Source organism: Boleophthalmus pectinirostris, unplaced genomic scaffold (genome assembly GCF_026225935.1).
Source record: "Boleophthalmus pectinirostris isolate CB_2022bp ecotype Guang Dong unplaced genomic scaffold, ASM2622593v1 HiC_scaffold_17, whole genome shotgun sequence".
Lineage (NCBI taxonomy): Eukaryota > Metazoa > Chordata > Actinopteri > Gobiiformes > Gobiidae > Boleophthalmus > Boleophthalmus pectinirostris.
Window position 1 is genome coordinate 28,493,077 of NW_026571115.1, and position 24,142 is coordinate 28,517,218.

Sequence of the window (24,142 nt, forward strand, 5' to 3'; positions counted from 1 at the left end):
AATGTTTGAGAGGAGATGTCTTGTGCATTTGAGGGACACATGATATATAAGGTAAAATCATGTTAAAGCTATTTAAAGTTATTGAACCTCGTACTCGTAAAGAGTCACTGTATTTCTCTTTCCTTGGAAAATCGTCTATACAACCTTTCAGTTCACCAGACAAAAAGACTAAAAAAGAGAGATTAAAATCATGACTAGAATAGATAAAATAATTAGTGGAGATAAATAAAAGATACAACAATTCTATTAAATTACAATGATAAGATTACATATGGGTTAATTTATTTGTAGAAAACTGACTTTTTTTTCTTTTTTTTTTTTCTCTCTTAATCAGTGAGAGGAGGAGTGTATGCAGAGCAGATGTAAATGTGTGTACAGTACATAGTGTGCTGCTGCTCCTCCTCGCTCACATGTGCAGTCTCAGGATGGACACACTCACTCTGCTGTGGGCTGCTCTCTGTCTGATCTGTGAGTTTTCCTCTTTCACACTCAACATCAGCTCCACTTCCACACAATGCTCCTGTTATTGAAGCATCTCCTCAACACATTTCTGTCCTCCACAGGTGTGAAGTGTGAGACACTGACACAGCCAACCTCTGTGACTGTGCAGCCAGGACACACTCTCACCATCCCCTGTACTGTCTCTTATGATGTTACTTACTCTAATGGCTACGCTACAGTATGGATCAGACATCCTGCTGGGAAAGGACTGGAATATATTGGAGGTCACTGTGCTGGATGTGGAGGAACACTCAAAGATTCACTGAAGAATAAGTTCAGTATAAATGTAGATTCCTCCAGTAAAACAGTGACTCTGAATGGACAGAACATGCAGCCTGGAGACACTGCAGTGTACTACTGTGCCAAAGATATAGCCGCGCTGCACAGTGATAGAAAACACATCCACAGTTGTACAAAAACATATGTCAACAGAGTTTTCCCTCCACTTCAAACACTGGCAGTGTGACACATAGAAATACAACAATTTTCTTGTCATTGTAAAAGACCAAAATTTGTGTTTTTTATGATACAGTATAAACATCACAATTAATACAAATGCATTTATCACAAAAATGTGTTCATGAATTGTATTTGATGGTGAAACATTTAAATTTCATTAGTCTCTCTGTGAAAGATAAATTCAGCAGAGACTAATGTGTGAATTTCCACAGGGCTCAAATTTATGACCAGCTTTGTTCTCCCTGTGTATGTTAGCACTCGACTCAACATTTAGAAAATATTTAATTTCTTTTCACTGTTTTGCTGATGATGTTCATATCCACACACTATTCAAATATCAAAGAGAATCTTACTCATTCTGCTAATGAAAACTGAAAACCATTAGAGGATTGTTCATCAAGACGCTCACTGAGAGAAGGAATCTCATTTTAGAATATAATTAAAATAAAATATTAAATATATTTAGAGCTTTTCAACATGTTTTCTTTGCTACATAATTCCGTATCTCTTAGTTCATATATTTGCTGTCTTCAGTTTCTGCAGTGTACAAAGTATTAAACATAAAGTAAAAAAAAAAAAAAAAAAAAGAACAAACATTGAATGAAAAAGTAGGTCCAATCCTTTTTCAAGTTTTCATTTCACATTCCTGTCTGTGTCCAGCAGAGGGAGATGTATGCAAATAAACTCTCTTTATATTGGCCTATTATTTGTGCCTCTGCAACAGAATTATTTGTGACATTGGAAACTTAACACAAAGCACAGAAGTGACACATTTTATAATGGAAACAGTTACTTTGGTGACTTTTCTCTTTGTAGCTACAATAAGTGGTAAGTATTTACGTAGGATCTAGTGCATGTGCGTGTGGTTGGAAGTGGTTTTGTGTATTTCATGTTTTTCTTGTGCAGGTGTGTGGACAGAGATCAAACTGGAGCAGCCATCTTCTTTGGTGAAAAGAGCTGGAGAAAGTGTGAAGATGTCCTGTGTTACATCTGGTTTTTCTATGACAAGCTTCTACATGCACTGGATACGACAGAGACCAGGACAAGGGCTCGAGTGGATCGGCAGAATGAACGCTGGAAGTAACTCACCAATTTATGCCAGTGCCTTTCAACAACGTTTCACTCTGACTGAAAATGTCCCCAGCAGCACCCAGTACATGGAGATCACAGGTCTGACAGCAGAAGACACTGCTGTTTACTACTGTGCCCGACAAGCACAGTGACAGGAAGAGTGCAGCTCATGTACAAAAACATCCAACCAAGAGCTGCTGTGCATGTTCCTCTCAAACACAGGCTGAAAATTCACACTAAAACAAATAAGTTAGCAGTTTTTATTTTTGGTCAATTTAGTGTCTCAGTCAAACTATTTTTATTTATTTTTCCCCCACAGCGCTTCATAGTTAGGACGGCCGCCTCGACAACAATTGCCCCCCACCTTGACGACGTCCTTCCGAACCACGTGAAAACTAAAGTCGCACTCCCCCATTCCTCCTGGCTGCATGGATATCGGAAAAATGATCAGTTAATTTCACATGTGAGCTCCATGGGCTTTACTCTCCTACACTACTGCCTACGCCTATTTTGAGCTGCTTTATTTCTCAAAGTGGCAGCAGCGTGGGTCCTGCTGCTCTTTACAAACAGTAGAGTTCAAGGTTGTTATTTAATGTCATCAGGCCAAGTTACAGGTCTGATCTGTGGAGAGGCGGCCCTGCTCACAGTAAGAATGCATGTTTTTAAAGGTATTTATATTCAAACCCTCCTTTTGGTTTGTCGTAAGATTCTGTCCAATGCTCAGCCCACAAGCCTACAGGTGAGGCACGACACAGGCGGACTGAACCAGGACTGATCCCAGGACTGAACCAGGACTAAAACAGCAGTAAACCAGGACTAAACCAGGACTAAACCAGAACTAAACCAGGACTAAACCAGAACTAAACCAGGACTAAACCAGGACTAAATCAGGACTAAACCAGGACTAAACCAGGACTAAATCAGGACTAAACCAGGACTAAACCAGGACTAAATCAGGACTAAACCAGGACTAAACCAGGACTAAATCAGGACTAAACCAGGACTAAACCAGGACTAAATCAGGACTAAACCAGGACTAAACCAGGACTAAACCAGGACTAAACCAGGACTAAACCAGGACTGTCTGTCGGGTGATCGTAGGTGACAGGACTGGCGCACAGCTCCACACCTCGTGAAGCTAAGCGCAGCCGTCGCACGATTGCGCTTTGCCGATTCCGTGCTCCGTGGGCTCGGGGTAGAGCACTGCACTCCCGCAGTCCTCCCACGGATCCCAATGCAAAACAGTGCGGCGTGGGACATACTTTGAAAGCTCATTGCACAGGGAGGAATGAGACTGATGGGATGATAAACTGCAGTCCCGCAAATTAAATGTGTAAAGTAAAATACACAAATGATTAATATTTGCCTATCATACATCATTTATACTGGATATTTGATTTGGCATTAATAAAAACATTTTAAGCAGCCTAAATTTGTGGACGTAGTCTAATCTTGTACACATTTTAGACAATTCCTTTCCCTTCTCCGTGTTTGATAGCGCTTATGAAAGAGAACCTCCCGATTGTGCGGGATTTGCAGGCGGGACAAAATATCGCAGATGTGGGCTGAAGCGGAGATGAAAATTACAATTCTTTGCGGGCGGGAGCGGGACTAAACCAGAATTCTGTCTTGCACAGACATCGAGCTTGGAGTTCTCTCTCTTTCTTTCTCAAGTCCAAGATTAGTCCTGGTTTAGATCTGGTTTAGTCCTGGTTTAGTCATGATTTAGTCCTGGTTTATTTAGTCCTGGTTTAGTTCTGGTTTAGAGATCTGGTTTAGTTAGTTTTTAGTCCTGATTTAGTCCTGCTTTAGTCCTGGTTTAGTCGTGATTTAGTCCTGGTTTAGTCCTAATTTAGTGCTGGTATAGACCTGGTTTAGACCTGGTTTAGCCCTGGTTTTAGTCATGATTTTAGTCCTGGTTTACATCTGGTTTTGACTTGGTTTTAGTCCTGGCTTAGTCCTGATTTTAGTCCTGGTTTAGTCATGATTTAGTCCTGGTTTAGTCATGATTTAGTCCTGGTTTAGTCATGATTTAGTTCTGGTTTAGTCGTGATTTAGTCCTGGTTTAGTCCTAGTTTAGTGCTGGTATAGACCTGGTTTAGACCTGGTTTAGCCCTGGTTTTAGTCATGATTTTAGTCCTGGTTTACATCTGGTTTTGACTTGGTTTTAGTCCTGGCTTAGTCCTGATTTTAGTCCTGGTTTAGTCATGATTTAGTCCTGGTTTAGTCATGATTTTGTCCTGGTTTAGTCATTATTTAGTCCTGGTTTAGTCATGATTTAGTCCTGGTTTAGTCCTGGTTTAGTTCTGCTTTAATCCTGTGTCCTACTGATATTCAGTGATGTTAAAAGTCGCCTCAGTTAACTGCATGAAATTGCAAATTATTTGCTGTTACAAAAATCATTTATGAATGCACAAAAAATACAATATTATAAAATATATTATCAGTTGTTATTGAAGCTCATCATTGCCAGAAACACAAAAGATGCATTTACTGCTCTACAACTTCACAATCTTGATACAATGTGCAGTAGTTTAATTAGCGGAATGCAGGATGACTGTAATGTGATGCGCTCTGAAGAAGAGTGCGGACAGCAAAGATAGGGGAGCCTCAGAACATCAAAAGCAAAACTTATTTAGATTTGTTTTTGTTGAATATAGCATTTTTAAGACAGTAAGTAGCATGGTGATCTAAATATGTTATGTGTTAGCTGTTAACACCCCATAGAAGTATAATAGCCCCTGTTTCATGATTACAATGGAGAAGATTCATTCTGTGGTGTGCCCTCTGTGTGGGAGGGTCAAACAATGTGACAGGAAATAAGAAGCAGGCCATGTGAGATCACACAGAATTCAGCATCCTGTACAAAACCACAATACAGTTACCATCACATCAGACTAAGATGGACCTGGCCATGCTCTGCACTTTCATAGGTAAGAAACTTCATTTTACAGGTCCTGTATTATGCAAAATTGACTCCTGTGAGCTATTAGTCATATTAGAATGCTGTCACCTCCTCAAAACATACACAGAGTTTTGTTTTGTTTCATTCACACATGAATTATTTCCAACAGAAAACACTTGTGATGTAATGTGCTAATACAGGAAGTGCCCCACTGTGTTTTTAAACTCTATACACCATCACTAGAATCATTTGGATGATTTCAGACCTGGAACTGTCAGTCTGTACTGAAATAAAAACAACAACAACAACAACAACAGCAGGTGGAACAGTGCATTTTGAGCTTTTGGAGATGTACGGACTAATAAGGATAAATAACTGATAGAGTTCATCAGGGTGGAATCCTGTCTCCCCTTTTGTTTAATATTTATGTTGATGACCTGTCTCTGCAGCTGAATGAATGTAAAACTTTTGCTGCTGATTATCTGTATAACCATTTAATGTATGCAGATGATCTAGTACTGCTACTACTAAAAACTGCTCAATTTTGGGACACAGGACCTGTGGGGGGGGAACTCCTCCCTCTGGATCTCCCTCCCCAAACACATCAGAGACTCATCCACACTCCCCATGTTTAAAAAAGCCCTTAAAACCACCTTTCCTTAACTGTTTTGTTTCTTTTGTTTGCCTTTGTTTGTCTCTTAACTTTAAAGGTTGTACAGAGGATTTGTTTAAGGGAAGAGAAGTACAGCGACAGTCCTTGTGCATACGTGACACCACCGTCCTCCTCCACAGCTCCCTCAGTAGAAATGCCTCCTCCCGCCTCCTTACTCTAGAATTACTGTTGAAGTGACCTGTCTAGACGTAATTTAGCGACAGATGCATCGGTTTTTAGACCCTTTGTCTGCTTCACTCGCGCCATAGCTGGAAGGAATCTCCAAGAATCACCTCAGTTTGGCTTTGCTCCTTTTCCCCTTCTCTTCTTCTTTCAGCGACCTCAAAAACGGACTTTCTTTGTGGCGAATTGGTCGTGGATTCTCGTCCGCCATCACAACAAACTTTGTGCAAAATGCGAGGAAGCTACAGTTTGAAAAAGCCTCTAAGAACCGCTGCATAAACCACGTAATCCCCACACGCTGGCAAGTCAGTTACACGAGGGAGTTTGATTGACAACCTAACAGCCAATAGAAAATGAGGTAGCCTCCTTGTCTATTGGCTGATGTTTATCTGGCCTCACTACGTCCACAGTTGATAGATTTTCATTCTTTTTTTTTTTTTGGTCATTATAATTACAAAGCTGCTGCATCTCTGTAATGGTATTTTAAACTTTCATTGACAATTTGAAACAAACAAACAAAAAAAAATCCTCTATACAACCTTTAAGCATCTTGGAGTATCTTGAAAAGCACTATACAAGTTTTATGTATTGTTGTTATTATTATTATTATTATTATTATTATTATTATTATTAAAAACATGTTTTATCACATTCCTGTCTTGACAAAATCTCATTGAGAAAAATATTTATTTTGATCAATATTGCCTACTTCTACTAATACTTTGCAGGAATTAATATAATGTGCACGTAACTACTGATAATATTTTGAAGTTATTTTGAAGTAACGTTACTCTTACTTGAGTACAATATTGTGCTACTCAACCCACCACCGATAATGAACAAACAGTTTAAGAATAATTCAGATTAACTACTTTATTTATACCCTATGCATTAAGTATATTGGCATGCTTTATTCATTCATTCATTCGTTTGTTTTTCTTTACAGTGTCTTTGAGGGTAATCCCAAACCGCGTGCAGTTTTTTCAGTATGACACGGTGTATCTGAGCTGTGGAAACAAGACTAATGCATCCAAATGGACCATCCTGAGGAACACGAGTTTACACACAAACCAAAAAAACCCAGCGCAGAATAAATCCAACTGGTTTATGAATAGTAACATGTACTACAAAGACGCAGGAGTGTACTGGTGCCAGTCTGAAGAGGGCGAGTGTGGGGCTGCGGTTAACATCTCTGTGACTGGTGAGTACGCGTTACAATATCAGATTTAGTTGATTATTGTAAAATTACAGTGAGCAAATTAACTATTATTCACAATTATTGGAGCCAAACTGTTGTAAAATCCTTTAAAACGCTAAAATACTTTAAATTACCATTCCTCCATATTACTTACAACCTAAAACTTTCTGAATTGAAAAGTTCTGTCGGGTGTGCCACCTGCTGGTCTTATTAAAATAGTTTGTACATAGTGTAGATTGAATTAAATGTGTTTTTAAAGCTTAAAAGGCCCATCTCATGCAAAATAACTCTATTCACATTATATTTTCTGCACATATACAATCACAATTTGGGTTTTGGAACATCCATTACACAATAGTTATAAAATCTTATTGATTTCTTGGAGGCCGTCACAGACCAGGAACTATGAAAGGCCGACTATCGCTCGTCCCCCCGCCCGTCCTGAGAAAACACAGCCTCCGCCCTCTGAATGTGACGTAGGCTCTGAGTGAGTCGCTCTTCCTCTGCCCATCTCAGGGAGGGAGGGGGAGACAGGCGTGCACCCTGATAAGAGGTAGGAATAAACTTTTATTCATCATGGCGATACAGCGCGTTCAGCCGCATGTGTTGGACCCAGAATCGGACGAGGACTTTGAGGTGCACGAAGCGCAAGCACCGCGTCAACATCAGCTGAACATTACTGATTGATAAAGTATTAATAAACGCTAGTATATAAACGTATTATATCGTGTACATTGCAGTGTAGAACAATTAGCTTATGCTGTCGCTTTTGTTTAGATGTTCCTGTGGGAATTGTTGGCCGATGCGGGGTGGAGGCCGGGCAGTGGAGCGGGGGAGTGGGGCAGGTGTAAAGCGCTTTCTAATACGTCAAACGCATCATAGGTGTAGCTGGCCACGTCATTGTTGTAGCAGGTTTAGTTCGTTGTTACGTGGGAGGGAGGCAGAAATACGCTGCAATTTGTAAAAAAAAACGCCAAATCAATCTAAAAACTACTTCAGCTACATATACAAGGCCCACACATCACTCTTAGAAGGTAGAAAGCTCTGAAAAGTTTATTTTACATGAGATGGGCCCTTTAAGGTTTTGGACCAACAACCACCAGAAGTTACATAGTGTACCTTTGTTTCCAAAAGTCCTCAATTCTCAGTATTGAAGAAACTGGCAAGGAGCATTGTTCTTCATCTGTTTCTTCTTAAATATTTTTTCCCCAACCAAAGTATTGCATTTTTGACCACTTAAACATTGACGAAACATCCCCATATGGTTATGGGATCAACTGGATGGCAAAAATATTGAAAAATATTGGAAAACATGACAATGGAACAGTGAGTGAGAACGATAAGACATACCAGAACGTGACCTGGAACACATCCCTATGAACAGGAATTTGACCGTATTGGATCAAAAAATCTGTCACCAATTTGAATGCATGTTTATAAATAATCTACTCTTAGGTTTTTAGTCTAAATGAGCTCAGATTCATTAAAATGGTAGATATTTTTGGAATACTCCTTGCATTTTGCCCATAGCACACGGGCGGAAAACACGTTAATTTCCTGTTTTTTTTTTATGACTTGTTGTGGCCACAGGCATTGGCCTAAAGACCTCAAATCCAAATCACAATTACATGATTGTAGTGTAAATGTAATCGAATATGAAATGGAATAAATGGAAGAACACTATAGCGCCTCCTATCAGAGACATGGAATGTCAACATTATCGTATTTGTACAAAATTAGGGAATTTAATTGTATGCATGACAACAAAAAACAAACAATATTTTTTTCATGGTTGGCCAGCACCGCATAAACCTAAAATGCATGACACTGTATTTATTTGTTATTTTTTTTAAATTTATTGCTGCTGCTATTATTTTGTTGGCATCAATTTAAAGAGAACAACAACAACAACAACAAATATGAAAATTAACAGAAATAAATATTTCTACGATTATTTGCTTTGTCTTTGCTGCATGAAGGAAAGGGACAGGAAGAAGATAAATCTCATAAACCCTGCCCCATTACCCTGATTAGACTGATGTGGCAAATACAGTGATCAGTGCTACAGCTCCAACTTTGTAATGGCGACAAAAAAATTGCTTTTACTCAGTGAAACTTTGCTTAATATTTACTGATGTGCTCCTGATTATAAAAGTCAATGAGACCTATGTTTACAGAATTCCATGCTGGGATAGCTGCGACGGCCCCCGGTGCCCCTCCCACGTGACCAGCAAAGGCTTAGATCAGGGGTGTCAAACTCATTTTAGTCCAGGGGCCATATCCAACCTACTTTGATCCCAAAGGGGTTGGGGAAAAAAAAAAAAAAAAAAAAAGGCATATATACCCCAAAAATAACAATAAGTTCAAATATTTGTGCAAAGAAACACAAATCTATTACAGAAATCTTTTTTAACTGATGAACTCTTTTCTAAAATATAATATTATGAACAACCTGAAACTTTAAGAAAAATGCAATTTCAACACAATGCTTTAACATGAACTTGAATGCAAATAGGAATAAGTACATTTTTCATGGAAAATCCTGCACTTGGCATCCACTTTTTCTCATTTTTGACATTTTGTTGATGAGGGTGTCACAGTCAACAGTCAAAATGATCGTCCTTTAAGAGTGTTTGGAAAGAGACAAGTCTTCCTTTGTGCTGCTCTGGTGGGAGGGGCCACGTACAGAGACGCTGGAGAAGCTGCTATGCTAAGTGGTGCAGAAAATTACCAATATTTTAATAGAAAATAATTAAAATATTTTAGTAGAAAGGCCAGTAGGCCAGATTAAAGGTCTTGGAGGGCTGGATCTGGCGTCCGGGCCGTATGTTTGACACCTCTGGCTTAGATTAAGTCTTTCTTCATGCTTTGTTACGGCTATTATTTATTAAGGCTAATTACAGAACAGAAACAGAAATGCACCAAAGTTGGCAGAGTAAACCAACTTAGTGTTAAATGAATTCTCATCAAAAAGGAAAAATCTCACCTTTAATCAGTTAAGAAGTTATGTGGTTGGGCCTGAAGTACTCAAACCAACAAAACAAATTCCTGTGTCTTTAACTTGCGTGTTCTCCTGCTGTTCTGTTTTTAGCTGGAGATGTGATCTTGGAGAGCCCAGTGCTGCCTGTAAAAGAGGGAGAGACAGTGACACTTCGCTGCATTTGGAACCCAGACAAACCAATAACTGAAGGAACGTTTGAATTCTTTAAAGACGGTTTTTGTGTCGGGAACAGCACCAGCGGAGACCTGACCATTCCCATTGTGTCTCACTCAGACTCTGGACTGTACACATGCAGCCACCAGGGGGAGCTGTCTGCAGAGAGTCAACTAAATGTGCTCCAAACGGGTCAGTCAGAATAAGTTCAAGTACCATGGTCCATGTTACGGTTAAGACAAGATTTTGTCTTGATTTTAGTCCTAGTTAAGATTGGTTTAGCCCTGGTTCAAGTTAGGACCTGGTGTAGTCCTAGATCTTGGTTTAATCCTGTTACTCATAAGATTTGTGAGCCCTTGTGCCTCATTAATTGAAATTTGTGTATCTGAAGGTACGTTTTGTTGTAAAATCTTACATCCCCTGCATAGTCTTAGCAAGGACATCCAGCTGATGGTTGATCTTTGATTGTGGTTCTCTCTCTCTCTCTATCTATCTATATACATACACATTCATTCACAGCAGGGCGCCTCCCACAGCTCAGTGAAACAGCTTCCTCTATCACCTCCTTCATCATCATCATCGTGCTTCCTGTTACCGCGGCGACCTTGGCCCTGCTCTGCACCATTCTTGTTTTCTTGTGGAGGAAACACAAAGGTTAGACATACTTCATTACATTTTTATTCTGTACTCTTCTAATTAGGGGCCAAGAACGTGCAGTATGTATGAGAGAGGCCAATCAAATCTATGTAGAAGTAGATCAGGACATATAAAAAATGATATTATAGCCCTGCCATAAATCCTAAAACCAGGACTGCCAAAATCACACATCAAAATAAGGGCATCATTGAAACAAGGGGAAAAAAAAATTAACTTATAAAAAACATACAATACAAAATATACAGTAGGGTAGTCAAGTGCAAGTAGGCTAATTACAGTTGTTTAAAGTGATCAAGTCACCAAAGTGTTCATTGGTCATGAGGCTCAAATAGTGGGGAGGCTGTGACTTTTCTGAAGTCCACCATCATCTCCACTATCCTCTGGGTTTTTATATATTTATGCTCTAAGACTTTCACAGCGGTTAGACTTCTGATTTCACAGTGAAGAGAAGTGGATATTTAGCATCGCTTATGTTCGACTCGTGTTAAAAAATGGGCAGTTCAAATCATGTGTCTGTCATGGGCTCTTCCTCAGTGCACCTCTGGAGGTGTTTACAGGGGCTGGAAGGCTGTGTACGGTCGCTTTGGCAATTTTACTGAGTTGTATTTGTAGATATGAGTGGCTGAAGGCCTATAGGTCTTGAGTGCATTTTGCCACTGATATTATTTACAGCTACAAATACTTGTAAGGCTTTAATTGTGATTTGAAAAGGTTTTTGTGTATTCTAAATGAATCTGTTCTTCTTGTATATGTGTGTGGACAGAAAGCAGACTGGAGCAGTCAACTTTTTTGGTGAAAAGAGTTGGAGAAAATGGAAAGATGCCCTGTGCCATATCTGATTATTCTATTGCAATCTACAACATTGGACAGAGACCAGGACAAGGATTACAGCGAATCAGCAGAATGAGTGCTGGCCAAGAACAATTTTCTCTGACTGAATATGTCCCCAGCAGCACCCAGTACATGGAGATCACAGGTCTGACAGCAGAAGACACTGCTGTTTACTACTGTGCCCGAAGAGCACAGTGACAGCAAGAATGCAACTCATGTACAAAAACATCCAACCAAGAGTTAAACACTGGCTGGAAATTCACTTTATTACAAATACAATGAAAACCACAGTTTTTATTTTTCTATTTTAATTTGATTTGTTCAAAATAACTGGTGCCATTCTGTTAGTAATGACATGAAAGGTTGCCACCATCATAAACTGAGCTTGTGGGATTTTGTATGAGTTTAAGACGTCTAAGCTTTTGACTGGTGCTCTGTTGGCACAGTTAACTTCAGCACTGCTTTGTTTAAAACCCGAGGCTTTTGACTTTTCTGTCTTTTGTGTGTGCGGTTTTTTGATTAGAAGATGTGTCTTTATTGTCCCAGCTCATCTCGTCCTCGTTCTAGCCACCGGAGCTGTGTTTACGTCGCCTCAAGCTGGATTTTACCTGCACACACTGCCCTCACCTTGGCTACAGCAGCACTTGGACCTTACGACTCACCATAAATATCAAACATGTCTGATCTCCCTGTGCCCATATGATCAGCTGTTTCATTTATCATGAGCAGGTAATCTTAACGCCCTGTACACTGCACAACATTGCACGTTGCACAAGAGCCGAAATTTTGCCCGATTGTTAAACTGTTCGGCCCAAAGACGGCACAGTGTAAGGCCATCTTTACTGTGACAAGATTAAATACAATAGTGAAGTACTTAAGCATGTGGAAGTTACCCATCACTTGTTAAAAAAAACAGTTTTTAATCTGTGTTTAGGTGATGATGAAGCTTTATTTATTTATTTTAACTAGTGCACAGCCTGTAGAAGACTTATGGATACCAAGTGTAGCCAGCGATAATTTCAGAAGTTGTTGCTGGATACATTTCCCGTGGTGTCCTGTGACCCGTGGTGTCCGTGATTCCAAAAAGTTTCCAAAAAGTTTGCCTCAACAACATTAAACTTGGCACTGCACACACCCATACTATAAGGATAACACCCTCCAAATTTGAGATTACCGTATTTTTCGGACTATAAGATGCACTTAAAATCCTTACATTTTTTCAAAAATCGACAGTGTGCCTTATAATCTGCTGCACCTTATGTATTAATTCTGGTTGTGCTTACTGGCCTAGAACTGATTTTATGGGATACACGGCGCTCAAAAATCTGTCAAAATGTTTTACTTTGGTAAACTACGAAGCGGCACTACTTGATGGATTGTCGGAATATTAAGGCTACCGTAGTCAGAAGCCTCACAAAGTATTATAGTCTCTGAAAAGTTTCACATGAACCATCTCCAATGCAACAGAAGCACAGAACAGACTCAGCAGCAGCAGCACATCCTCTGTCACAGAACACACATATTCCACTGAGTCGTGTCCTTTAGTCCAACAGAAGCTGAACCAGGTTTAGGTTAGGTTTAGTTTCGTAACGTAAACAAATATGAGCAAAGCTGGATTAAACACATTATTACTCAATTTATATTTGAGTCCTCCTCACAGGAAATAAATTATCCACCCACATTCACATTCATAATTCACATTCACCAAGACAGGGATACAACCCCGGGTGAATTACGCCACGATCTGCCAATGGATCATGGACGCCTGGGCTAAGGGATCAGTCTCAAGTGTCGTCCGTTTGTTTCATTTAATGCATCTTATAATCCAGTGCGTCTTATGTATGAAAATAGACGAGAGAATTCAACATTGTTGTTATTGTGCCTTGAAATCGTCTTATAGTCTGAAAAATATAGTAGTCGGATGAGTGGTTCGTGAGTTATACGTGGAACAGACAAACACAGAAACCAACTGGAGGAGACACAGACAGACGTTCCTTGCATTAATAGATAGATGTGAAATTTTGAGAATCGACAGTGAACAGTTTTACCTCTCCATACCTCTTCTCGTTATTTTGTTTTTTTTTCTGGATGACTATGACAGCAATCCATTTGCACAGTAATATGGGAGGCTTTTTTAATGTCAGAAGCCCTTCATCTGGCAATGGATACCAGCTGAATGATTTATTTCATGTACAGTATGTATGTTTGAAATAGCTAATAATACAACTCACACCTAAATAAATAATAGTGATAATTAATAATTTAAAAATGATAATTTGTCTTCTTGTGTACGCCGTGTTTCTTGTGCCTCTAAACAAGAACTAAAACCAGGACTAAACCAGAACTAAAACCAGGACTAAAACAGGATGTAACCAGGACTAAGCCAGGCGGATCGCACCTGCTCCCATACGTCATGTCTTCTCATGTATGCCACGTGGACCGCATCTCCTTGTATATGCTGCCAGTCTGTGAAAATATTGTCCGACATAAAACTGGTCCGTGGCGCAAACAAGGTTGGGGACCACTGCTTTAAAGTATGATTTTGAATCCCTGACCATCTGTGGTGGTAAGAATGTAGATGTAATTAAATTTATTTTATATTCAATAGCTTTTCCTCTGTCACTTTCAGGATGTGAATGCGATGGAGACCTGGAGCAGGTGGATATGGGAGTGTATAACATCAGTCACAAAGGAGGGAGGCTGGATGACAACACGGAGGACACTGGTATCATCACTGAACAGTGCACTGTTCTCCAGGACTTGCAAGATGCGCTGACTGAATCTTGAATGCTCTTCTGTTTGGACTCCTGTAATGCCTAAATCCCAGCTAGAGAAACTACTCTACTCCTTTTGGGTTTTATCAAAAAGTCCTCATGGGTTTGGATGGCAAAAAACTATATAACTATAACTCAGTTTTCTGCATACATAATTTGACTCAAAGTATGTGTGCGTGTTTGTCTGTGTATGTGTAAAAACACCTGTTTATTGAGTTAATTCATAATGTATCAGGAAATTCAGGTAAATTGCACTTCAAATATGTTTTAGAACATCTTTACTTTAATTTCATTCATTTTCAACATATATTTTTCAAATTTACTTCTCAAATTGCTTCTTGATTGGGTAGAAAATTTGTATTTGCAGCAGATATTATCCCACCAAATTAAGTCAGTACTAGAGAATCATCAGAACTTGTCAAGTACTAAATTTAACATAGGTTAGAAATTGGTTGCAATTTTATATAAGCTTAATAACTAAAATTAACATAATGTTGGAAATTCAAAAAACAATATTGTTAATTGGTAAAAGAGACTTGAGTAGTCTTGAGGCAACATTTTTACTTTGGATTTAATTAACATGCTTTGAGTTTAGTAATAATAACCAATTGTTGCATATAACTGACAAAATCTATCATTCAAACAATATGCTTGTGTGGAATCAAATAGTTACAAAAATGCTGAGCAACCTGAGAAAAGGAAATATCCATCATCATAAACACAACCTCAAAAGGTAGTTTTAAAAAGTTTAGGTTTACAAACAACACTAGCGTCTTCACTATGACCACAGTTGTGAATTCCAAATCCATTGTGGCGACAGTGTGTTAGTGATGGTTCAGATCCCCGACATTTGACATTGTCCAGCCAGATGGGTCCTCTTCCCCGTCCAAAAGCTGCATATAAAGGTGCAGCTTGCGCCCGGCCACAGCCCAGCTGTCTGCACACCACATTAGCGTCACTCAGGTCCCAGAAATCGTCACACACTGTGCCCCACTGCCCCTGGTGGAAGATCTCCACTCGTCCAGAGCACGAGCTGTTCCCTCCATTGACCAGGCGCACTGGAGGGGTGGGGGTGGTGGTGTAGGTTGGAGAAGGACCAGGAGTCGTGGATAGAACCATGTTGTTTTTACCTGGTTAACACAAAACATGTTCTCAGGTCAAAGTAATGCACTGCATTGGTATTGCAATATTTCAAAATATAAAGAAGCACAATAAATAGACATTCAAACTGGACCCAAAAATGAATCATATGTTATGATTATCTTCTTTATCTTGGGGAGTGGGTCACACATGCCTTTATTCTTTGTATACACCAAGAGGAATACAAAAAGTAACATGATGATTTTTGGTAACACATTTTGAGTTTTACACAAATGTTGCTTAACTTGGTTTCTTATATCTGTGTACTGTGTAACTTTTTTCTTGAAGAGGGACTACAATCTAATTGTCTCCATGGAGTTATTATTGTTTTGCCTATAATGTTCCACAGTATGACATTAAAATTATGGCAAGCCCAATCACAGTATGAATTAGGGATGGGCACGATTAGTCGACTAATCAATAATTTATCATTAAGAACTTTTTTTTTCGTTTCTTTTTTTTTTTCCATTTATTCGGCACCTCTGTGGGTATCATTGTACCACTCAATGACTGTGTTTACATGCACAGTATCCCGGTGTCATCATGCTGCATGTTTACACAGTATCCCGGTTACTGCAACATAAAGAGTTGCGGTAAATCTGCACACGTCTGATCTCTGAAAACATGAACCATCTCCAATGCTACACACACACACAGAACAGACTCACCTTCAGCATCAACATCCCTCTGTCACAGAAAGAACACCTATATCCCACTGAGTCGTGTCCTTTAGGTCAACAGAAGCTGACTTCGATATGTAATTTTAAACCTTTTCTTACGAAAATGTATTTTTAATAATAGTTTTGCTTGAACATTGAATCCCACACAAGCATAATAACAAATTTGTAAATAATGTCTCTAAAGCCTATCTGTAGCCGGCAGGTCAGATCTAATACATATTTGATATGATCTCGCGGGCCAAATATAATTATATCACCGGGCCTGAGTTTGACATGTCTGGTTTATATGTTGTAAATTGAGTTTATTTATGCAGATTAGTAATAGTAAATATAATGATGATACTTTTAATATAAAAATGTTAATGATTAATCGAAAATCAATCGTTAATTCTCCCGACGATCGATTAATAAAATTTCATCGAATGCCCATCCCTAGTATGAATGCATGCTTTTAAAGTTTCACAATATACCGAACAGCCCAGTGTCTTTACCTTTACAAATGACACTTGCATCTTCACTGTGATCACAGTTGTGAATTCCAAAACCATTGTGGCGACAGTCTCTTACTGATGGTTCAGATCCCCGACATTTGACATTGTCCAGCCAGATGTGTCCTGTTCCTCGTCCAAAAGCTGCATATAAAGGTGCAGCTTGCGCCCGGCCACAGCCCAGCTGCCTGCACACCACATTAGCATCACTCAGGTCCCAGAAATCGTCACACACTGTGCCCCACTGCCCCTGGTGGAAGATCTCCACTCGTCCAGAGCACGAGCTGTTCCCTCCATTGACCAGGCGCACCTCTCCCTCCACCGTGGTAGTGGTGGTGGTGGTGGGTGTGGTGGTGGTAGTGGGTGTTGTGTGGTGGTAGTGGTGTTGTGGTGGTAGTGGGTGTTGTGGTGGTGGCTGTTGTGGTGGTAGTGGGTGTTGTGGTGGTGGTGTTAGTGGGTGTTGTGGTGGTGTGGTGTGGTAGGGGTGTGGGTGGTGGTGCGGATGGTGGTGGTGGTGTGGTGGTGGTGTGGTGGTGGTGGTAGGGGGTGGGGTGGTGGTGCGGATGGTGGTGGTGGTGGTGCGGATGGTGGTGGTGTTGGCGGTTGGGGTTGTAGTGTTGGTGGTGGAGGTGGTGTTGTAAGTTGGAGAAGGACCAGGAGTCATGGGTAGGTCGTTTTCACCTGATTAACAAAACACATAAAGAAGCACAATAAAAAAGACATTCAGATTTGACCCAAAAATAAACCATATGTTATGATTATCTCCTTTATCTTGGGGAGTGGGTCACATGTGCCTTTATTCTTTGTATATACCAAGAGGAATACAAAAAGTAACATGACGATTTTTGATAACACAGTTTTCACAAATGTTGCTTAACTTGAGGCCAGCACACACAACAGTCCACTACATTTACCTGATTTAGGCTGCGATTTGTTTCTGCCTGAGTTCGGGGAGGTGTGACCCGACTTTGTGTCTTTGTGTGCAATTTTGACGCCGCTGTGCCCCTCATGTGTGGTGTCAGTGTGACTCTGAGCTGCTCTGTCAGATTGTTCACACAAAACATCAACAACGCTACAGTAAGAGACAATAACACAGAGGGCAGGGGCAGACGGAGTGACGGAAACTGAGGCGTGAGATACAAACTCAGGAAATAGCAAAGATTATTATTCACCTCTTTTAAAGTTAGAAATTTAAACTGCAGCATCTCATTCATATTATGTATAGAATTTGTTCTCCACAAATAATGACAGTCCAGTCCACAAAAACAGCACTGTTAACCCAGTTTGAAGCGTTCTTTAAAAGTAAAAGGTGAGAGTAGTTCCTCACAAGTGTCTGTTTACATTCACACAGTGCGCGGATCGGTGTGAAGCAAAAGTGACTCTGCTTCCTAAGGACTTTATCGACTTTATCTTTTATGCTTTAAAAATCATGTATCTGAAGTATTGCACCACATTTCACAAATAATAATAACACCGTATTGACTTGTATCTAAACTAGAAGTGCTGTGCTCTGATCTTTTGAACACAGCGAGTCTCAGGTTTTACACTAGACAGGAAACTGCTGATGCGAGGTGTGGTCACAACTTTGCAGCCTGTGGTACGCAGACATATTCCACTGCAGTCTTTGAGATCGGAGATTTAAAATCTCATACAATTCTCCTTGTGTCTGTGGTGTGTGAGCTTTTGTCAGACATTTAAAAATCGTTGAAGACAGAAAAATCCCGTAGTGTGTGGTGGCCTTTACTTTTTAAAATCACTTTTTCTTGAAGAGGGTCCAAAATCCCTTCGTCTCCATGGTGGTGTTATTGTTTTGTCTAGTGTTGTAGTGTCAACAGCATTAATCGAGACCGAGACCAGTCTGAGACCACAGGGTCCTGAGACTGAGACAAGACCAAGACCTCTGAGGGTCGAGACTGAGACACGACCAAGACTTTTAAAGGCCGAAACTGAGACAAGACCAAGGTCCATCAAGACTCTTTTCTACTTTTATGTGTATTTTACAGTTATTTGATCTGATTAATGTTCATTTAAGATTAAAATGAGCCAATCAAACTGTACTGCACTTACTCTGCACACCTTTTTTGGACCCTAACCCACAGTTTGAGAACCCATCCATCCATTTTCTTCCTCTTATCCGGGTCGGGTCGCGGGAGCAGTAGTCTAAGCAGGGACTTACAGACTTCCTTCACCCCAGACACGTCCAGCTCCTCTCGGGGGACCCCAAGGCGTTCCCAGACCTCCTGAGGGAGGTGCCCAGGAGGCATCTGAAACAGATCCCCGAGCCACCTCAACTGGCTCCTCTCGATGTGGAGAAGCAGCGGCTCTACTCCGAGCTCCTCCCGTGTGACTGAGCTCCTCACCCAATCTCTAAGGGAGCACCCAGTCACCTTGCGGAGAAAACTCATTTCGAGCGCTTGAATCCACAATCTCATCCTTTCGGTCATTACCCAGCGCTCATGACCATAGGTGAGGGTAGGAACAAAGACTGACAGGTAACTATGTGCGAACACAGCTCCTGCTCCAGTCATACAGGGACCGGACAGCCCTTAGCAAAGGGCCCCGGACCCCATACTCCCAGAGCACCCCCCACAGGACACCATGAGAGACATGGTCGAATGCCTTCTCCAGATCCACAAAGCACATGTGGACTGATTGGGCAAACTCCCTTGAACCCTCAAGCACCCGATGGAGAGTGTAGAGCTGGTCCAGTGTTCCACGGCCAGGACAAAAATCACACTGCTCCTCCATTATCCAAAGTTCGACTATTGGCCGGATTCTCCTCTCCAGTACCCTGAAATAGACCTTACCGGGGAGGCTGAGGAGTGTGATTCCCCTGTAGTTGGAACACAACGTCCAATGGTTGGAGAACCCCTTCTTTAATCAGACTTCCACTGGCACAGAAAACTGCTTCAAAGATAATATATATAGATATGTTTTGTTGTTGTTGTTGTTTTTTTCCAAGTTCCTAACATTAACAATTGGGAAACTTCAGCCGACATGTCGCTGTAGGTCTGTTCTGACACTGTAGCATAAATTATGATTACTTTATGCTTTGTGTCACGCCTTGCACTTCTAATCAGCACAAACTGAGGACCGAGCATATGAGCACTATACACAAGGAGAAGAGAACAGAAAAAAGGGGCCCCGTGTGGTTCCAGACATCAGTACAAGTTTTTTGGGGACAGCAGCAGATGAAATACGAACACACTCGTCGAGTGTCAAACCTTGAGTCCATGAAAAGACTGAGTCCAAGCACCTTCAAGACTGAGACAAGACCAAGTCCAAATGTGTTCGTGTCTGAGACGAGACCAAGACTGTAAACAAACGGTCTTGAGACCAAGACTGGTATTGAGTATTATGACACAAATTGTGCCTCTAATGTTCCGCGGTATGACATTAAAATTATGGCAAGCCCAATCACAGTATGAATGCATGCTTTTAAAGTTTCACAATATACTGAACAGTCCAGTGTGTTTACCTTCACAAATGACACCAGCATCTTCATTGTGAACACAGTCGTGAATTCCAAATCCATTGTGCTGACAGTCTGTGAGTGATGTTTCAGATCCCAAACAGTTGACATTGTCCAGCCAGATGTGTCCTGTGCCCTCTCCAAAAGCTGCATATAAAGGTGCAGCTCTCGCCCGACCACAGTCCAGCTGTCTGCACACCACATTAGCGTCATTCAGGTCCCAGGAATCGTCACACACTGTGCCCCACCGCCCCCGGTGGAAGATCTCCACACGTCCAGAGCACGAGCTGTTCCCTCCATTGACCAGGCGCACCTCTCCCTCCACCCCGCCACTGTTGTACCCAGGAGTGGGTAGAACCGTGTTGTTTTTACCTGGTTAACATAACACATGTTCTCAGGTCAAAATAATGTACTGCATTGTTATTGTAATAATATTTTAAATATAAAGAAGCACAATAAAAAGACATTCAGATTGGACCCAAAAATGATTCATGTTATGATTATCTCCTTTATCTTGGGGAGTGGGACACATGTGCTTTTATTCTTTTTATACCAAGAGAAATACAAAAAGTCACATGACGATTTTTGAGAACACATTTTGAGTTTTACACAAATGTTGCTTAATTTAGTTTCTGAAATCTGCACTAAGAATTTTTTTCTTGAAGAGGGTCTGCAATCTCCTTGTCTCCATAGAGTTGTTATTGTTTTGCAGAATAAATGTTCCACAGTATGACATTAAAATTATGGCAAGACCAGTCACAGCAAGCAATTTTTTAGCAATAAAACACCTGTAATTTTATCAATACAAGCTTGACAAGTTTAATGCTATACTCTGAAACATCTCCATGGAGACGAGCAGGTTTTTGGCCCCCATCAGAAAAGTTACATCACAACAAAATCACAAAACATTTAACGTCACCAAAGTTTGAAGACTTATGTGGAGCTTTGCCAATACTCTGATAACATAAATTGCAGTGTATTTCTCTTAAGCCATGAATAATCACAAAATATTGAACAGCTCAGTGTGTTTACCTGTACACTTCACACCAGCGTCTTTGGTGTGACCACAGTTGTGATTTCCAAATCCATTGTGCTGACAGTCTGTTACTGATGGTTCAGATCCCGAACAGGTGACATTGTCCAGCCAGATGCGTCCTGTGCCCTGACCAAAAGCTGCAGATAAAGGTGCAGATTGCGCCTGGCCACAGTCCAGTTGCCTGCACACCACATCAGCATCATTCAGGTCCCAAGAATTGTCACACACTGTGCCCCACTGGTTGTTATTGTACACCTCCACTCTGCCCGAGCAACGGTCTGTCGAGTTCACCAGCCGCACAGGAGAAAGAGCTGAGGACACAAACAGACTGTGTTACGATCAGAGATACATAAGGTCCTGCTCACACATTGCCAGAATGGACACCACTGCACATTTTAGAAGCCTGTCAGGACTAGTTTAGACTTTACCTTCACACACCACACCCGCGTCCTCACTGTGGCTGCAGTCATGGATCCCAAAGCCCCTTTGATGACACTGGGACAGGTCAGTCTCCTCTCCTGTACATGTCACATCGTCCATCCAAATGGGGCCAGTGCCCTCTCCAAAATTAGCTTCTGTAGGAGCAGAGAGCACCCTGCCACAGCCCAGCTGTCTGCACACCACCTGGGCATCCTGCAAGCTCCAGAAATCATCACACACTGTGCCCCACTGCCCCTCATGGAAGATCTCCACTCGCCCAGAGCACGAGCTGTTCCCTCCATTGACCAGGCGCACCTCTCCCTCCACAACAGCTGAAAACCAAAAACAAGCAAAAACATAAGTATTGTCTTTTAATACCACAAACTATGCATCTATCGTTAATACGCAACTTCACCTCAATCTGTGCATTGCCTGGATGTAAACAGGCACACTTTTAAGGAATGCTTCAAACTGCATTAATAGTGCTGTTTTGTGGACATTGTTTTCAGAGTACAAATTCTATTAATAATATGGATTAGATGCAGTAGTTTCACTTTTCAGCTTTACGAGAGGTAAGTAATAAAGTCTTGTATTTGTATCTTGTGCCTCTGTGTTGCTCTGTTTTATTGGCTGTTACTGTACCGTTGCTGATGTTTGATGATTACAATAAGACAGCAGCTCAGAGTTACACTGACACCACACACAAGAGTGCAGCAGATTCAGAATCGCACAAGAAAAAACAAAATCCTGTCACGCCTCCCCGAAATCGGGAGAGAAGCAAATAGCAGCCTAATGTGCTCGACACAGGAGAAGCAATGTTGCTCTCTCTCTATTAATTTCCAGTGAGATGTGTGCGACAATGCAAATGTCACCTGTGTCCCTCAGGAAGGCAACAAGTGAAAGTAATGCACATGACACCATTCTGAAAGTTGAAAAATGTTCAACTTTTGTCACTGTCACCTGTCACCACAGCCACTCAGTGAGGGTTTCATTGATAGATCATTGAGCTTGCAGAATGCATCACCGTCCTGTTCAGAGTAGTCATGGTGGAGAAAATAATACTCATAGGCTCAATTCTCTTTCCTCACTTCCTACTCTTTGATTCCTCTCCTTGATCCTCCTTTTTTAGCTGTCAATCAAATATTAAGTTCAAAGAAAACCACGAAGGAGGAATGAAGGAGGCTTCTGGGGGCAGACATTAGATAAAATAATTCAACTTTATTGGTCTCAGTGAGGAGTTTATATTCTCTCTCCTGTGTCTCCTCTGTGTCCTTTAGAATCAAGGAGAGGAATCAAGAGCTGTTTTCAGGCCAGACAGAGCAGTGCCGGTGCTGGTTCCTGCACCAGTTCCACTGGGAACCAAAGTTCCTACCGGTGAACGACCAACGTTCGTACCATTTACGTGAACCCATGACGCGTCATCGACAGAGTGTGTGTATTTGCCCCCAAATAAAAACAAGGCCATGCGAAAACAGATATCACAGGGAGCAAAATAACAAAGGTCGCATCATCGACACTAGCAAACATTTGTACTTATAGAAGTCATTATTTATGTGCACCAAGCTCTGCTACAGTATCGATCTGCTGTGGAGAAGAAGGTAGTGACACCCAATCCGAAGATGCAATGTTATCAGGCGAACGTGGATACATGCAAGACAAATGACACGTAATGTTTTTTGTAGACTAAAAACTTTTAATTTCATACGTGATATTTTTAATTGCTCTTTATTTATTTTACCGCTTGCGACCCAGATGAACGTGCTGACATCTTCTGTGTCGTCACGGTTCGCTTAGAAAAAACAAGTTTTACTTGGTTCGCATTGGGAATCAACTTTTCGGTTCCCAAACACTCTGATTTCCAGTGTGAACATGTGAGTTGGTTCAAGATTAGGTGCGAAAAGTGGCACCGGCACGGTTCTCTGTCGGCCTGAAAACACATAACGAGATTTTCTTTTTGATATTTCACGAAAAGACTACAGGGATATATCGAAGAAAGCTGCTGCGAACTTGTTTGTGCCAGAGTCAACGTGACAGTAAGTATACACATGCATATTTGTAATAATAATAATGTACGTTTAAAATGTATAATTCACCTATCTTTAATTTTATAATGTTTCATTTATGGTGTTATCTAGTGGACATTTCCAGAATTGCAGGCAGAGCACATGTTTTGAACAGATTTTTTTTTTGAAGTAACAGTAGTAAGATGCAGACATGACAGCATGCAGTCTGGTTACGTTTTGAGTCCACAGATTTCTTTATTTTGAGGTTGCATCACCGGTATGTATTTTCTACCTATGTTCAACAACATTCAAGCATTGTGATGTTTGTCTTTAATACTAGTATTCTGATATTGTAATTGTACGAAAATTATGCAGCTTTCAAAATGGCTTTAGATAGCCATCAATGTGTGGACTTATAACCTTGTACTTATAATATTATGTTTACTATATATTTTGCACTCTAATAGGCATATTGTAATTTCACATTTGTCTGTTCTACAGTTTCAAGCATCATTAAA

At 40.7% G+C, this 24,142-nt stretch overlaps 2 protein-coding genes and 1 gene segment (V, D, J or C); 2 read left to right on the forward strand and 1 right to left on the reverse strand.

Annotated features, from left to right (window-relative positions):
* Positions 1-1,696: 1,696 nt before the first annotated feature.
* Positions 1,697-2,464, forward strand: LOC110173020 (Ig heavy chain V region 1-72-like). The segment is given in 2 exon segments: positions 1,697-1,788; positions 1,867-2,464. Coding segments are annotated over 2 exon segments (366 nt in total).
* A 2,461-nt stretch (positions 2,465-4,925) lies between these two features.
* Positions 4,926-11,809, forward strand: LOC129408735 (low affinity immunoglobulin gamma Fc region receptor II-b-like). Its single transcript, XM_055153091.1, has 5 exons — positions 4,926-4,964; positions 6,718-6,972; positions 10,061-10,315; positions 10,643-10,777; positions 11,544-11,809. Exons 1-5 carry the CDS (start codon positions 4,934-4,936, stop codon positions 11,807-11,809), a joined length of 942 nt encoding a protein of 313 aa, XP_055009066.1. The 5' UTR covers positions 4,926-4,933.
* Positions 11,810-15,111: 3,302 nt separating this feature from the next.
* Positions 15,112-23,033, reverse strand: LOC110173030 (deleted in malignant brain tumors 1 protein-like). Its single transcript, XM_055153092.1, is given in 7 exon segments — positions 15,112-15,515; positions 16,697-17,048; positions 17,241-17,374; positions 20,172-20,537; positions 21,198-21,529; positions 21,584-21,953; positions 22,994-23,033. Coding segments are annotated over 7 exon segments (1,998 nt in total).
* Between the last annotated feature and the right edge of the window lie 1,109 nt (positions 23,034-24,142).

Bases quoted from the DNA above. Each gene is read 5' to 3' on its own strand.
- LOC129408735 (XM_055153091.1), top strand. From the start codon at position 4,934: ATGGACCTGGCCATGCTCTGCACTTTCATAG. The intron at 4,965-6,717 runs GTAAGAAACTTC...TTTTCTTTACAG, and splicing joins CATGCTCTGCACTTTCATAG to TGTCTTTGAGGGTAATCCCA. The intron at 6,973-10,060 runs GTGAGTACGCGT...TTCTGTTTTTAG, and splicing joins GGTTAACATCTCTGTGACTG to CTGGAGATGTGATCTTGGAG.